This window comes from Euprymna scolopes, chromosome 28 (genome assembly GCF_053919585.1).
Source record: "Euprymna scolopes isolate OS-2025 chromosome 28, ASM5391958v1, whole genome shotgun sequence".
Taxonomy (NCBI): Eukaryota; Metazoa; Mollusca; class Cephalopoda; order Sepiida; family Sepiolidae; genus Euprymna; species Euprymna scolopes.
In genome coordinates, this window is record NC_136509.1 from 14,144,161 (window position 1) to 14,160,077 (window position 15,917).

The 15,917-nt window shown below is 34.9% G+C and overlaps 1 protein-coding gene across 2 annotated transcripts in view; it reads left to right on the plus strand.

Annotated features, from left to right (window-relative positions):
- Positions 1–261: 261 nt before the first annotated feature.
- LOC145249482 (negative elongation factor D-like) overlaps positions 262–15,917 on the plus strand; it is a 67,658-nt gene continuing 52,002 nt past the window's right edge. For both annotated transcript variants that reach the window (XR_013863538.1, XM_080111075.1), the window contains exons 1-3: positions 262–375; positions 10,812–10,918; positions 15,599–15,708. Coding sequence is in view for 1 of the 2 variants with exons in the window: in XM_080111075.1 (XP_079967201.1) it covers positions 331–375; positions 10,812–10,918; positions 15,599–15,708 (262 nt within the window). In the remaining variant the exon portion in view is untranslated. The remainder of the gene's footprint in view (positions 376–10,811; positions 10,919–15,598; positions 15,709–15,917) is intronic.

A 15,917-nucleotide genomic window follows, 5' to 3' on the forward strand; every position in this document is an offset into this window, starting at 1 on the left:
TTCCGGCGTTTTCCGACGGATGTCGATCAACGCTCGGCTAAGATCGTGAAATCGGTGGGTAAAATACTGCAGGAGTACCAAAAATTTAATATCTCAAAGTGTAATATCTGTTCTCCAGATGCTATTCAATTTCTAGTTCTCTCTCAGTGGAGAAGAACTCCTTAACGACTGAGACAATTTTTATTTTTGTTCCTTTTTCTTTACGCTAAAAAACGACCCTGGTGCTTAACTCTGCTCATGGGGAGGTATTGTAAATAGGAACTATTATGGATTTATCTCCCCTTAACCGGAAGTGAACTTTTCACATTATAACAGTGACCTTTCGTCAATATGGCTGACGAAGAGCAGTTTGAAAATGAGTGGGACATGGATATCGTATGTAACTTTATTTATTACCCTTTTTTATAAATTAAAAAATAACGTATGAATATTCCATTCTATATTTCTTTTAATTTGATTTTGTGTGTTATTTTATTAAAACGCAAAAACCACAAATCACGAAAAAAAAAAACAACAAAAAAAAACGTGTCGCATTTGTAAGAAAAAGAAAAACAACGTTTTGGGCTGAAGTTATTAAAAAAGCCGAATGTTTCAAAATATATTTTACTAGAAGCTTAAATTATTTTTGTTAAACTTGTATATACAAAAGTGTTTTTAATGAATTTCAGTTTCCCTCTTTTATTCTAAGTTTCTATTTTTAATCGCTTCGATCAGAAAACTCTTTTTATTCACTACGACTGGTACGTTTCAATAATTAATTAGCCAAAGCAAACAAAATTAGTTTTTGTTTCGTTAAAAAAAAAAAAAGATAAATAAATTTTTAAAGATTTGGATACTTAATGTGGTATTTGTGCTGAAATAATAAAAGGGGTAGGGTGTTTTGTGACTATTATATACCCTAAGGTAAATTTTTACCTGGTTTCCATCTTAACATTTTCGTTTCAAATCACAAATTTTGCAGGTTTTGTGGTATGCTGAAAACGAATATTGCATTTAAATTTTCCGTAAATAAGTATGGTCAATGTGCACTGTTGCCACTGTACTGGTTTCCCAACGAGTGCTTATTCCAAAAGCAGTTCTTAACATGAGCAGGTTGGGAGTGTTTATTCTGAAAAGCATTTTCTTATTTTCAACCTCCCCGTAATCAACCTTAAAGGTGAGTCTTTGGGTGGACCCCAGTAGTGCACTTTCACCATAAGTAGTTTTTTCGGATATTAAGCAATTTCATTTCTTATGTTATTGCTGGTGGCCATTTTGGTATGTGCGAGCGCGTGCTTAGTTTCTCAGGTTTACATGCAAAAGCGCGCGCTTGCGTGTACCAAGATGGCCACCTGCAATAACATAAATGAAATTGCTTAATATCTGGAAAACTACTTGTGTAAAATTTAGATGCGATATTCGTTTTCAGCATAGTCGAAAACAAAGAAGTCATCATTTTAAATGAAAATGTTAAGGTAGAAATCGGGTAAAAATTTACCCAATTTAATTACAAAAGGATTTAAAACTTGAATTTAACTTGAAAAGGAGTTGTTGTAAGTATTAGTCTTATTGTTAATCGAATTAACCTGCAGTAAAAAATACTTACAAGCATAAATAACATACAATGACTGACTAGACTAAGCCCAAGTGCATAAATACATATTTATTACAATATTGATAAGCGTGAATGAAAACCCCAACACTACAGAACAATACAATAAATGGTACTCACTTTTGTGGTGGCTCTACCGTGAGCAGTAGGTAAGATCATTCATTCTAGAGTCTTACTCTGATTCAAGTGGGCATTGTTCTCGCGAGGGTTAAAAACATCCATTGCTTTCTGGTGCCAGGACTCTCTCTGTCCCTCAAGGGGAGTAACCCTTCGGTGTACTCCATAACCGGTGTTGTTTGCCCTTATTCCCTTACAGTACAGTACCCCCCCCCCCCCCAAATACAGAGTACCTGAAAAATGAACATTTATTTTTATTTTATTCATACAAAAACAAAGTTCTTAAAATGGGCCGGCCATCTGACATGTCTACCTGACTGTGTCTTTTTTCCTCGGACAATTCTCTCAAGTGTCATATCTACTGGCACAGCATTTGGGGTGCTATTTCTACATATTTTTCCTCTAGTGCTGCAGGTTTTTACCTGTAACATTCTGCTCTTCATTCTTAATAAGAACCTTTTAAGAATTCTTGTTTCTTGATAACTTTAAAGGGATCACAATATGGTAGTTACAGAGAATGCACCCTAGCCATATCACGGATAAAGATGTGAGTGTAAGTCTCTAACACTTTAGGTGCGTATGTATCTGTGTTTTTATTTAATCCTGATGGAGACCATGCTATTCTAGCCATTTTTATTGTCAATCGTTCAATAAACACTGTCACATCCCAAACCTTCTCTGGAGCTTCAAAAAAAATATTGTGCTGGTAACCGCAATGTGGTTTCATGCAGGGCTTCTGCTGCTGAGCACTCCATATCTCTCTTTACTGTGGTACACAGCCCCAACAGTATTAGTGGAAGGTGTTCAAACCACTTTGCATTGTTGCTAAGCTGTGCTTGTAAGGAGGCTTTTAAGCTGCGATGTAATCGCTTGACCATGCCATTTACCTGGGGATGATAAGCCATAGTATGGATGTTCCTGGTGCTCAAAAGTTTTGATAGTTTGTGAAATAGGTCTGATTCAAACTGTTGACCGCTGTCTGTCGTTATTATGTTTTCTGGAACACCGAATCTTGCCACCCAGCCAGTAAGGAATGTCCAAGCTGTTGTGTCTGCTGTCATATCTGGCAGAAGTAGAGCTTTGAACCATCGAGAAAATCTGTTGATACATGTCAGCAGATAGCACTGACCTTCATATATAGGAAATTGTCTGGTAATGTCAATATGTCTGAATCATGGGTTTGAGGGTGGGTTCATAGATCATAAAAAAGATTTGAATTTCTTGAAATGCAGAACCAACCCTCTTTTCCTTAGTGGAGAAAAAGAAGCATGTTTTCAACGCCCGAAGAAGGTTGCAGCGACCGAAATGTTATGCTAATAACACCCAAGATGAGATTAATAGTCCGATTAATCAACATAACACAAGCATTCACATCTCATCTAAAAAATTCAGAATTGTAATTCAAAATGTTAGACAAAATTTATGCCCCAGATACTTTATCGAAAACAGTTTTTCATTAATAAATTATTTTTCTACCTTACTGTTTTCCGTAATTTTTGGATATGTTACTATTTGCGACATGACAATTATGTAGGTACTATTTGTTTTACTTGAAATTCAGTATTTTTTGTTATTATAATATAGAAGCACCAATAATCTGTATGATGTATGTGACCTAAAGAAAATATAATTTTCCAAAAATCTCGTAACTTGATCAAGTAGTTTTATTTTTATAAAGAAAATCATTTCTAGCAATTACTAGGAATTTGTAGGCGTTACAATAATAAATCTTGCAAGTTGGAATTATTATTGAGTTATTTTCCTTTGTTTTTTCGGACTGTTTTCAAAATTTTGATGCAATACAATCTCTCCTTGGTTATCTTTTGATCTTAAAAATAAAATTACTTGATCAATTTATGTGATATGAAAAAAATTCAAACTTACTTTCCCAGTATTTTGTTTTGAGCCAAACCCATTTGGATGCAACTAGCACTTAATTTATTATTTTCTTTAAAATACGAACCCTTGCTGCTCCCACTGTAACTATTTCTGTCTGTTCGGTGCATAGTGAGTGACCCTTGTAATTAACTTCTATTGAGTCACAGTCTATCTTCCATCCATTTTGTCAACAACGTTTATTTTGCCCCTTTTTCTCTCATTAGTTAATGTCTCTGCTGACCGGAAATCTTGTCTCCAAGCAGAGATTCCAAATATTAGACATATCAGCCAGTTTTAGGAATGGACATGGTCACCACTTATTAAGACTAAGAAACACTCGAAGATAAGAATTAATAAGAAGGAAATGATTGCCTGCCGAAAGATGAGGAACACTATGTGAGTACTAACATTGAGCAACTGATTTAAGGCAGTTTTCTCCAAGAATTTGTCTCTATTGAATTTGAAGTTGGCAAAGTTGTAATTAGTAAGGAAGCAGCCCTGCTGTATGTGTTTTTTCTCTTGTTAGTTAATGTGCTGCATTCCTCCTATGATATTGACAGTTCCAAGATTTCCTTTGTTTTGTTCTTTCCGAGTGCAATATCAAGTCGGGTCTTAGCATTGTTTTTGCTATTTGTCTAAAGAATTTTAATTCAGTTTCCAGGACTATCCTCAAATTACACTCCTCAACAGAAGATAGCAGGCTCGCCTTTCCCCCTCTTCTGTTTCGCTATCTTGATTCCAGTGTTTACGAATGTGATCAAATTTCCCCAGTCGCTGTTTGTTAGCTTTTAATGCTCTCATTGGCTATTGCTTCTAGGATCTGATTGTGTCACCAATGGTATCGACCGTCATCCAAAGCTTTCGGATGATTGTTTAGAATGTACTGTAAAGATCCTTTCTTTGCACATAGTTTACAATTAAGGTTTTTGTTTTTACCCTGAGAAATAAAATGTGAATTTCGTTAATTTGTTTTTTTATGAAGATTTTCACATTAATTCACATTTATGCAAATTTTGATATTTATCATTCGTATAAGAAAATAATTTTTTTTTAAAAATTATAGTGGATGTGTAATGCGAGTCTTAAAGCCGTACTTTGAGCTGATGTCTTTGAGGAATATTAAATCTGAACAGTATAGGGAGATGCATGCAGAACAGGAATCTTCAATGGTTTGGTCACATTGAAAGAACAGATGAGACTTCTGGGGTAGTAGATGTAGAACCGTTAAGGTAGTAGGTCTAGTTCAAATGGGAATGCCAAGAAAAACATAAGTGATCAAAATAGATATGAAGGATAAATAAAGACTTGGCCAGAGATAGGTTAGTTTGGAAGTCAATTTCTTTAAAGCTGCTCAAGGCATGCTAATAACCAAATATAATGATGAAGCAACATTATTTTTTGATTTGGTGTTTTTTGGTAGAAAAATGGCTGAATTTTATCGACTCAGAATATGATCACAATTGTCAAAAAAAAGTTAAATACGCTTAATTTTACAAGTATAGTTATGTTTGAGATCTTGAAAATATCAAACCTATAAGAATTAAAAAATAATTATTTTATAATTATCATAGAGTTCCCTCCATCTCAATATCCATTGTCGGACATTGTTACCCATTCCTTTTAGGGGAGTTAAGAGCCTGCCAGGAGATCTTTTGGTACCGGAAGAACCTTGTTGTCGCTTTTGACAGACTTATTCCACCAACACAGTTTGAGGACTGCTGGTGTTGTTCGTCCGAGGTCTGTGACAGTGGCAAAACTATTTTACAATGAACGTAGCAGACTGAAATTTTTTTAGATGAGAGATATCGATAGACTTTATTATAATTATTTTTGAAAAAAATTAAAATAATGTGTTTTTTGTTTGTTTTAACGAAATTTTCATTCTATTAGAAAGAAAGTTAATCAGTAAAAAAATAATACTACACATAATTTTAAAAACATTTCCAAATTTATAAAAGTTTTTTCAACATGCTAACAGACCTGACTTCATTTTTTTTTATGTATTGCAATGTTTATTTAAAATTATATTTGAAATAAAATTTAGCAATATTTTAAAGCTGTAAATCTCTACTTCTGTATAAAAGCTACTTTGTGTGTTTGTGAGAGTTGGTTCCCTGTGGACTCTGAAACGGCTGGATTGATTATTTTAAAATTTCATGCAAATGTACTTTATCTCGGAGTGTTCTTATTGATCAAAAATTGAGAATTGGGAAAATCTGACTAAATAAGAACAGTCTGATTTTGACCAAAGTTAACACCCTTATACAATCTAACATCACGTGTGCATTTGAGAAGGACCTGGCGTATGACATCAACAGTAGGTTTTTTGATAAGACAAGGTACGTTTGAATGAAATTGAATTATGATACTTGACTTTTGCATTTTAAACTTTAATTCAAGCCATTATATAAAAAATAATTTTATAAAATTAACAGAAAATCCTCTACAATACAATGTAGATTACAAGATTAGTCATTGTGAGGAAATATGTGAAGTTTCCCCCCCCCAGTGCACCACAGTGGGTCCCAGACTAGAGATTTAATTGAAAAATAGGTGATTTCACTGATTTTGATGACAGTACAAGTATTAAAAGTGTGGAACATTTGTTGATACTCATTTAATCCTGGGCAACATCGGGTCTCTCTGTTAGCGAGGGAATAATTGAAAGATTTAAATTCTTTCACAGCTTGTGTTAAATTAATTGCATAACAAATGCATTTGTTCGAATCACATTAAACTTAATTTCCATATTGCTGTTTTGTCGTTAGAATATTTACTTGAATTCATTAAAATTTAAAAAATTTTCCCTTGACTTTATGGGCTTAGTTTGTATTATTTGGATTCTTCAGACTACTGTTCTCATCTTGAATGTTGTTTTAATGTTTGTGTCGATATAACCTCCGACCTTTTTCAGGTTTATTTTGCTGAACCCGGGAATCTGTTATTTCGAACGGAACCTGTTATTTAATCCACAAGACTATCATGCTCTCATTCTATCAACCATGACTGGGTAGAAGTTTTAAGTAATTTGCAACTGTATTTTGAGTATTGCCCACACTGAGGATTGAACCTTCAACCTCCAGCGGAGTGTAATTTAAAAATGAATTTTACTGCAAGGACCTGTGGCATAGTGGATAAAGTAATTAGTAGAATTCATTTATAAGTTAGAGTTGAGAGTAGTCGATTTGCTCTTATCTTGTCAATAGAGGTACAGTGTAATGGCGTGGTGGCTTTCTGTCACCTTGTCTTCTCTCCTTTCTATGATAATTAGCATTTCAGCCCGGCATTGCCTGGGCGTTTGGAGGTGTATGTTGACCATAAAAACAAAAAAGTGGTAGTAGTAAGGCAGGCTCGAATCCGTACCGCGAAGGAGGAAAAGAATGGGAAAAAAACGTGACGTCTTTGCTGTTATGACCACCGTAAAACTGGAAGTGACGTAGGTTTAAATTAAGGCAAGACAATCGAAAAGAGGGGATGACTTTCGACAACATCGGCGAAAAAAGCGACCCCTCCCTGTAGAAAAGTGCCCAGTTGAAGGTGAAGAAATTTGTTTTTAGCCAATTTTTCGATATTTGTCGTTGAAAAGTCGACCTTAAAAACGATACTGATCTTGTGAAAATCCGTCACCTCTGTCGAAAGTTTTAGGCAGACATGCAAACATACATACATACATTTATATATTCGTAGATCAAATTTTCGATCGAAACCGATTAAAAAGCTTGCCCTATCTCTGAATACCCCTTATGTAAAATTTCAAATGTTTAGACCAGAAATTGTCTGAGTAATTTGGTAGAGACCGCAGCAGTCAATTTTTTTAAACTTTGACCCCTATTATGACCCCTTAACATTTATTGTTTTGGGCTCAAATCAAGTTATTAAGTTAGACCCATGTCCAAGGAACCTATATCTAAAATTTCAAGTGTTTAGACCCAAAATTGGCAGAGGAGTTTAGTAGAGTTCTCAAAGGTCAAATCGTTGAATTTTGACCCCTTAACCACCAAATTTCTGGCTGAAAACTGATTACAAAAATTTTCCCAAATCTCAGTACCCTGTATATCAAATTTCGAGTCTATAGACTGAAAATTGACAGAGATATTGTGTAGGGAAATGTACACAGACAGACAGCAGATACTTTCCATTTTATAGATATGCCTAGGAATATTGAAATTTAAAAAATATTTTATACCAAATAACAAAATCAAGTGAATTTGCTTTATATATTTTTTTAAAATTTTTATTGGAATCCTTTCAGATGAGTAATTTGTATATTTATTTATTTATTTATTTGCGGACTTTTATCCTCATCTTTATAGTAGTTGTTTCACCATGTTTTGGCCAATTATTCCTCTGGAAGACCAGATAAGTACAAAAAACTTGGATTTGTAAGACCAAAAAAAAAATCCAACCTTGATCGCCCTTTGGGCCCTGTGGATAAAGGCATCGAATCTCTACACTTCCAGGTAAGCATTGTCTGAAGATAGAGGGTTTTAATCCTACCCAAAGCAGGCCAGAGGATTAGTTGGTCAAAATGTGGTGAGACAACAACAACTATGGAAGGCAGTAATTACTGGGGATACAGTTAAGACTCGACATTCTTATCGTGTCGCGGTTAATCACCTGAAGAAGGCCAGAGGATGAGTTGGCCGAAACGTTGTGAAACAACAACAACAACTATGAAGATGAAGATAAAAAGTTCACAAATAATACCAAATTATACCAAGCACTAGTTAAGGCAGGGGAGGGGAAGGCAGTAGCCCTAGATATATCTAAGGCTTCTGACAGGGTATGGCATGATGGTCTGCTCATGAAAATAAAATCCTATGGTATTACTGGATCAATACTTAGCATTATTAAATCCTTCTTAAATGAGAGAAGAATCCAGGTTGTCCTCTATGGGTGTACATCTAAAAATATGATATAAATGCGGGTATACCGCAGGGATTGATGCTTGGATCTTTATTATTTCTGATATTCATAAATGATTTACCTGATAAAGTTGTCTCTGAAATAGGTATATTTGCTGCCAATACCGCGCTCTATAGCAGGCACGTGGAGAAAACTAATAAGCACATAATGGTAATGGCCGAAACCCTAGAGGAAGACCTTCAGTTTGTAGTGGAATGGGGTCAAAAGTGGATAGTAATGTTCAACATTGCCAAAACAAAGCTCGTTTCCTTTAATAATTACATGAAACCTTACCAACCACCCAAAGCTATGGCTAAAGATCGTTACCTGAAAGTATTTTGTTCAAACTCCATGGCTTAACGTTCACAGGAAACATGAGTTGGAATAGATACATTGAGATCATTGCCAAGGCTGCTGCAAAGAAAGTGGGCTCTCTCTACCATGCTAGAAAGTTGCTTACACCTGAAAGTATCCTGTACCTCTACAAAGCCACCATTCGCCCATGTATGGAGTACTGCTGTCACATTTGGGCTGGTGCATTTGCACCAGCCCAAATGTGACTGCTCCTGGACAGGGTTCAAAAGAGAGTTGCCAACTTGATAGGTCCTGAACTGTCATCTAGGCTTCAGTCTCTGTCCCATCAACGAAATGTTGCATCCCTCTGCCTGTTCTACAAGTATTTCAATGGTGAATGCTTTGACGAATTACAAGCCCTTATACCTTCTCGGTGAAAATACCCACGACAAACCCGACAAGCAGCAAAGTTCCACCCCTACACAGTAGAGATCCCTAGATGCAAGAAAGCCTTCTACTCTAATAGCTTCTTCCCCAGAACTGTTAGACTTTGGAATTCTCTTCCGGGTTCCTGCTTCCTCAATGGTACTGACATGCAGAAGTTCAAGTGTAATGTGAACAGATATCTTGCTGCTACATAGTACTCTTGCAACTTAGGTTCTTGATAGTAGCCTCCTACATCAAAGTGGCAATGTGCCTTGTTTGGGGGTAAAAATGTAATTAAAAAAAAAAAAAAAATTGAATTTGCTTTGTTGTCAGAAAAATGATTTTGTGTGTGGATATAGTTGTAACCACATTATGTCACTATTTTGTTCCACTGTTGCCTGCAACCGATTTTTGCATGAAAGATGTAACTTTTTTTTTTTTTTTAATTTGTTTTTGGTGTGCGACTCCTGTTTTTACTTGCACTGTTTGTTGGCAAATATATAGGATCATCCGCCACTAGATTGTAAAGTTGATTTTGTATTCTGGTAAGGCAAAAAAAAAATTGCTGTTAGCATCCTCCTGCTTTCTTTTATGTCTTCCTCCATTATCCCTTTTCTCTCTTTACTTACCCCCCCCCCCCCCCGTTATCCTCCTTCATTAGATATTGTCGCAAGTAAGGATGCACAAACAAAATTAAAACGCTCAAAATAATAAATTGTTTCAGAATTTTTGAGACGGGGATTTTTTTTTTTTTATATATAAAGGAGTCACCACTTATCAAGGCCTAGAAGCCACTCAAGGATAAGGGTTAATGAGTGTACAGTAGTCAATGGGACAATATCGTAGTAATCGTTAGTAGTGGAAATTTGGCAAATTGCATTACTTAAGGGGATGACTCATCAAGAACTTGTTTACATTGGACTTGAAGACGGCCATATTGTAGTCAGCTGGAAACCAGGCAAATGGAAAAGAGTTCCACAGGCGTGCAGTTCTAAATGGAATCTACATTTAGGTTTAGACACAGATAAAGAGTAGGGGAAATTATTGATAGTGGTTTCAGCTAAATGAGCATTTTTTGTGAAAGTTTGGTGAGGTGGGGAGGGGGTACCATGGATTGGAACTCAGACGAGCACTTGCCATGAAAATAACGATAAAATGAGAATTGATAATTTGTATTTGTTTGAACTACCGTTCTCGTCATGGTTGTTTATTTTCGTGCTTTTTGGATGATGTAACATCCAACCTTCTTCAAATGCGTCTTGTCAAATTTTGCTAGAAGCTGTACAGCTCTTTGAACAGAGCACTTTATTTAATTCATGTAGATTATTCTGATTCCATGAAGAGGGAGTTTTAATTTATATAGTATATTCTTAATATCGCCAGTACTGAGTTTTAAACTTTCAACCTCCTGAAGACTGTCACTTAAAACTGGTTATTACTTAGCCCTTTATCCATAGTGCCATGGATCTAAAATTAGAATAGTAATCAGGATAATGCAAATAATGATTCTGGTTTAAAAAAAAAAAGAAAAAGTAACTTCCCCTTTAAGTTATATCTTGCGGTTATAAAAAATGTTTTGTTTTTTTTCTCTTATTTCAAGGGTGATGAGGATGATGATGAAGACACGAATGTGCAGGAAGACTGCCTCAAAACTCTCACCACAGATGATTGCATCATGGAACCTGTTATACTCCAAGTACTCAAACGGTAAGCATTGGCTAGGGTTAGATTTTCCTTTGAAATGTCACATCTGGAATTTTTTTTTTCTGTAAATTTTCTTTTGAGACAGTTTTATTTATTTATTTATTTTTTTTTTGTGTCCCCCCCCCCTCTTCCCCTTTTAGGGATTGATAGATGAAGATACGAATGAACGTTTGTGTGTCTTTTATTTATTACTCTAGTTGCAACGAGTAAAAAAATGTCACAAATGCAGACGTGTGGAGTAAAAATCGGGATTTAGAAAATTTTGTAGGAGTCTGATTTAGGAACAGATTTTTTTTTTTTTTTTTTTTTTTTCAACTAACTCATTTCCCCTTTACGTAAGTTTAAAAAAAAACAAAAAATTGTCTGTCCTCGTGTGGTCTCTAGACCTTAATAAGTGGTGACTCCTATGTCAAAAAAAAAAAAGAAAAAAAAGTCACTCCCCGACCTTTACAAAAAATAACAATAAATGATCCCCCACCTCTAAAAAAGATTAAAAAAAAAAGTCTTAGCGAATCTAGCATAGTATTTTATTTACGGAAAGGAAGGGAGCTATGAATGTTGACAAAAGGATTGATGTGGGTGCTTGTCCAGAACCTCTCCCCTCCAGAAAACAAACAAAAATAAAAGAAAATCTGTATGATGTACGTACCCATTACAGAAAGAAAATATCCTACGCCAAAAATCACATAAATTTATCAGGTAGTTTTATTTTTATAAATAAAATCATTTAAACTGAATTTGAGTTTTTCTAATGCCCATCCTTCTCTCCATGTTATGAATAGCTTTCTAAAATCTTCCAAAGGTTTGAATTATTTTTAGTTATCTTTTTTTTTCTTCACCCTGTTTTCAAGATGACGTTGCAAGATCGTAACTTGTCATTTACTCATAAAATATGATTTTTGTATTTAAAAATAAAATTACCTCATTTTACACGATTTTTGGTATATAACATTTTCTTTCTGGCATGAGTACATACATTATAAAGATTTTTCCTTGCTTTTTCTTGTGGGTAGGAGGATTCTGGACAAGCACCTTAATTTAACATTGGAATTTTATATTATAGGGATGAGTGAAGATGTTCATACCTTTTTTTTTTTTTTTTTTTTTTTTTTTTTACTAAAACTCTTCTATAAAGATTTTAAAGAATTTGAACTATTCTTGCTTGCAAAGTTAGTAATTGACAATTTATTTGTATTATTTAAGTTCTTTGAACTACCAATCTCATCTTTAAAGTTATTTTCACAACGTTTCAGTCAATGTAACCTCCGGTCTTCTTCAGATGTGTTTTGTTGGACTCTGAGAATATTTGTCAAACTGTGCAATCTGCACAAAATTTCAAATGGAAATTATTTAGTCCATTGGGATAACATGCTCTCGTTCTATCAACCATGACTGGGTAGAAGTCCTAAGCAATTTGCAATTGTATTTTTGTATTCCGCACAGAGAATTAAACCTGGCTTCCTGAATTAAGACATTTTACTTTGGAAAACAATAACAAAAAGACGAAGAGAAAATATTGTTCTAAATAGAATCCCCTATGAACTTTTTTTAAGATTAAATAGGATTTAAAAAATAATGTTCTGGTCTTAAATGACCATTTAGAGGTCGATAGGCCATTAAACACAACTAACCAACCTTTCTTTACATTATATAGATAATGGGAATTGAAGTTTAAATACTGTCCAGTGAAAGTTGGCTTTCGATATGGAGATGACAGAAACCCCTGACCAATGTGAGGTATCAGCACATCTAGGAAAAATAATTTGTCCCTTTTCCATTGTGAACTGCATAGATGGACGGATAGAGTTCACATAGTCCAGTAATCTTTTAACGTCGTCCTGGTGAAGCCAGAGTATGAATGTGACATCCATAAATCACAATATTGACTTTAGTGGTGTTGATCTTACGCCATTACATCCATGTTTCATATTTACATTGGCTAGTATGTGGGACAATGGTGATCCCATTGCCAGACCTTCTTCCTGCTGATATATATCAGATCCCATCACGAAGTAGTTTCTACACAGAAGATATGGAAGACTACAACAGTGAGACATGTTGTCCACTAAAAGTAAGGTTAGAAAAACATTGAAAGCAATACGTGGAGAGATTGAAAAGTCGGGTATGGCCGACCACATATGAAGGGAAAAGGGAAACCATCTCCCATTATGAGGCAAAGTAAAAATCCTAGACAGACGAACGGTGAAGAGTAAGGCGACTCAAAGAAGCAGCGCATATGCTGAATGACAAACTACTAAGCAGACCTAGTATAGAATTTGGGCTAAAATCAAAGTGTAGTATCTGTTCTTCAGATGCTGCACTTCAATTTCTTGTTCTCTGTCAGTGGAGAAGTCCTTCACGACTGAGACAATTTTTAATTTTTGTTCCTTTTCTTCACATTAAAAAATGACCCTGGTGTCTAACTCTGTCTCGTGGGGAGGCATTGTAAATAGGGACCTAGTATAGAATTTAATACAATGTGAGAATTGTTAATTAAAAAGAATAGATAATATATAGATATACGTAGTAATAAGTAGATTGTAATATTAGTATATAGATATATGTCGTAATAATAAATAATAATATACAATAAATAGTAAGCTTGTTCATCTACAAAACAAAAAGGTTTATGGTTCCTAAAATTCATACTAGAATTGACTACAAGGACCCGTGGTATTTTTTTTTAATTGTATTTTCACCCCAAACGAGGCACAGTGCCACTTTGGTGTAGGGGGCTGGGAATTAATTGCAAGGATATTATGTAGGGACATTACGCTTGAACTTTTGCATGTCAGTACAGTTGGGGAAGCAGGAACCCGGAAGGGAATTCCGAAGTCTAACAGTTCTGGGGAAGAAATTATTTGAGTAGGAGGCTTTCTGGCATCTAGGGATTTCTGTGTAGGGGTGGGATTTTGCTGCTTGTCAGGTTTGATTACATTGAGGGGGTATAAGAGCTTGTAGTTCGTCGAAGCATCCACGATTAAAATACTTGTACAACAGGCAATATTTCATCAATGGGACAGAGGTTGAAACTTAGATGACAATTCAGGACCTATCAGGTTGGCGACTCTCATTTGAACCCTGTTTAGGAGAGACTAGTAGCAAATGCACCAGCCCAAAAGTGACAACAATACTCCATACATAGGCAAATGGCAGCCTTGTAGAGGTACAGGATACCTTCAGGCATAAATAACTTACTAGCACGGTAGAGGAAGCTCACCTTCTTTGCAGTAGCCTTGGTAATGCACTCAATGTATGTTCCAACTCATGTTCCCTGTGAACGTTAAGCCATGAAATTTGAAGTACTTTCACGTAATGTGTCTTTAGCCATAGTTATTGGTGGTTGAGACGGTTTCTTGTAATTATTAAAGGAAACAAGCTTAGTCTTGGCAGCATTGAACATTACTATCTATTTTTTCAACTATAGACTGCAGGTCTTCCAATAGGGTTTCTGCCATTGCCTTGAATATGTGTCCATTCGTTTTTTCCTCATGCCTGTTACAGAGCATGGTGTTATCAGGAAATATACCCATCTCAAAGGCAATTTTATCAGGAAGATCATTTATGAATATCAGGATTAATAAAGATCCAAGGATCGACCCCTAAGATATACCCGTATTTATATCATATTGTTTAGATGTACGGCCATCGAGGAGAACCTGGATTCTTTTTTTTTTTTTTTTTTTAAAAGGATTTAATTATGTTAAGTATTTGTCTAATACCATAGGATTTGATTTTCCTGATAAGACGATCGTGCTATACCCTGCTAAAAGTCTTAGATATATCTAGGGCTACTGCCCTCCTCCCTGCCTTATAAAGTGCATGGTATATATGTTCAGAGATTACCGTAAGAATATCTGCAGTAAAACGGGCTTGTCTAAATCTATATTGATGATCGAACAGAAATTTAGTAACTGTAAGGTGGTAATAAGCAGATAACCATGATAGTATAAAGATATATAGATATATGTTGTAATAATAAATAGTGATATACAATAAATAGTAAGCATGTTCACCTACAAAACAAAAATTTATGGTTCCTAAAATTCATACTAGAATTGACTACCAGGACCCATGGTATAGTGGATAGAGTATTTGGTAAAATTCAGTTGTAAAGTTACTCTTTTGAAGATTCAATCTTTAGTGTGTGTGTGATACTTAAAATATTATTGCGAATTACTTAGGACTTTAATTCAGTCCTGGCTGACAGAAGCAGAGCATGCGATCCTTGTGAATTAAAGGATTCCGTTCAAAATTTTGTACATATTCCTGAATTTGACAAGATACATCTGAAGAAGGTCAAAGGTTACATTGACTGAAACGTGACAATAACATTCAAGATGAGAACAGTAGTACGAAGAATACAAATATGAATAATCAATCCTTATCTCAAAAATTCAGAAACATGATCATTTTTTTTATTCAAATTTTCTATAAAATCCGCCTTCAAACAGTTATTGATTATAATCTAGAAGATTCTCGCAAATATTACGTCACTTTAATCTCTATGAAAGCAATTCAATTTAACTTTCAAAATTCTATTTAAAAAATAATTTCTTCCAAAAAAAAAAAATAAGTAAATGGGGGGGGGAGGGGGATAAACATAGAAAACATTCCTGAGTACTGACAGGTAGATATAGCTTGTTTTTAATAAAACTTTTCTTTCTTTTTTTTTTTTTTCAGATTTCTTCAAGCTGGTGGTTCCCCTGTCCATGTTGTTGAATTATTGTCGAGTAATTACATTGCAGTGGCTCAGTGTGTCAACCTCTTGGCAGAGTGGCTCATTCTTGTTGGTAAGGAATAATCCAAAATAAAAATACTGCTAGTTAATATTCTACTCTTATGACTTCTTTCCTCAAACCATTTGCCGTTTCTCTGTCAGATTAAGGTTAGTTCTGATTCTCACTTTACCCCAATTAAAATAAATGGCTCGCTCTCCGTGATAAGTTTCTATAACTAACCTTCACCTTAAATGGAAGATTTACATCAAGCCTGTTGCTAT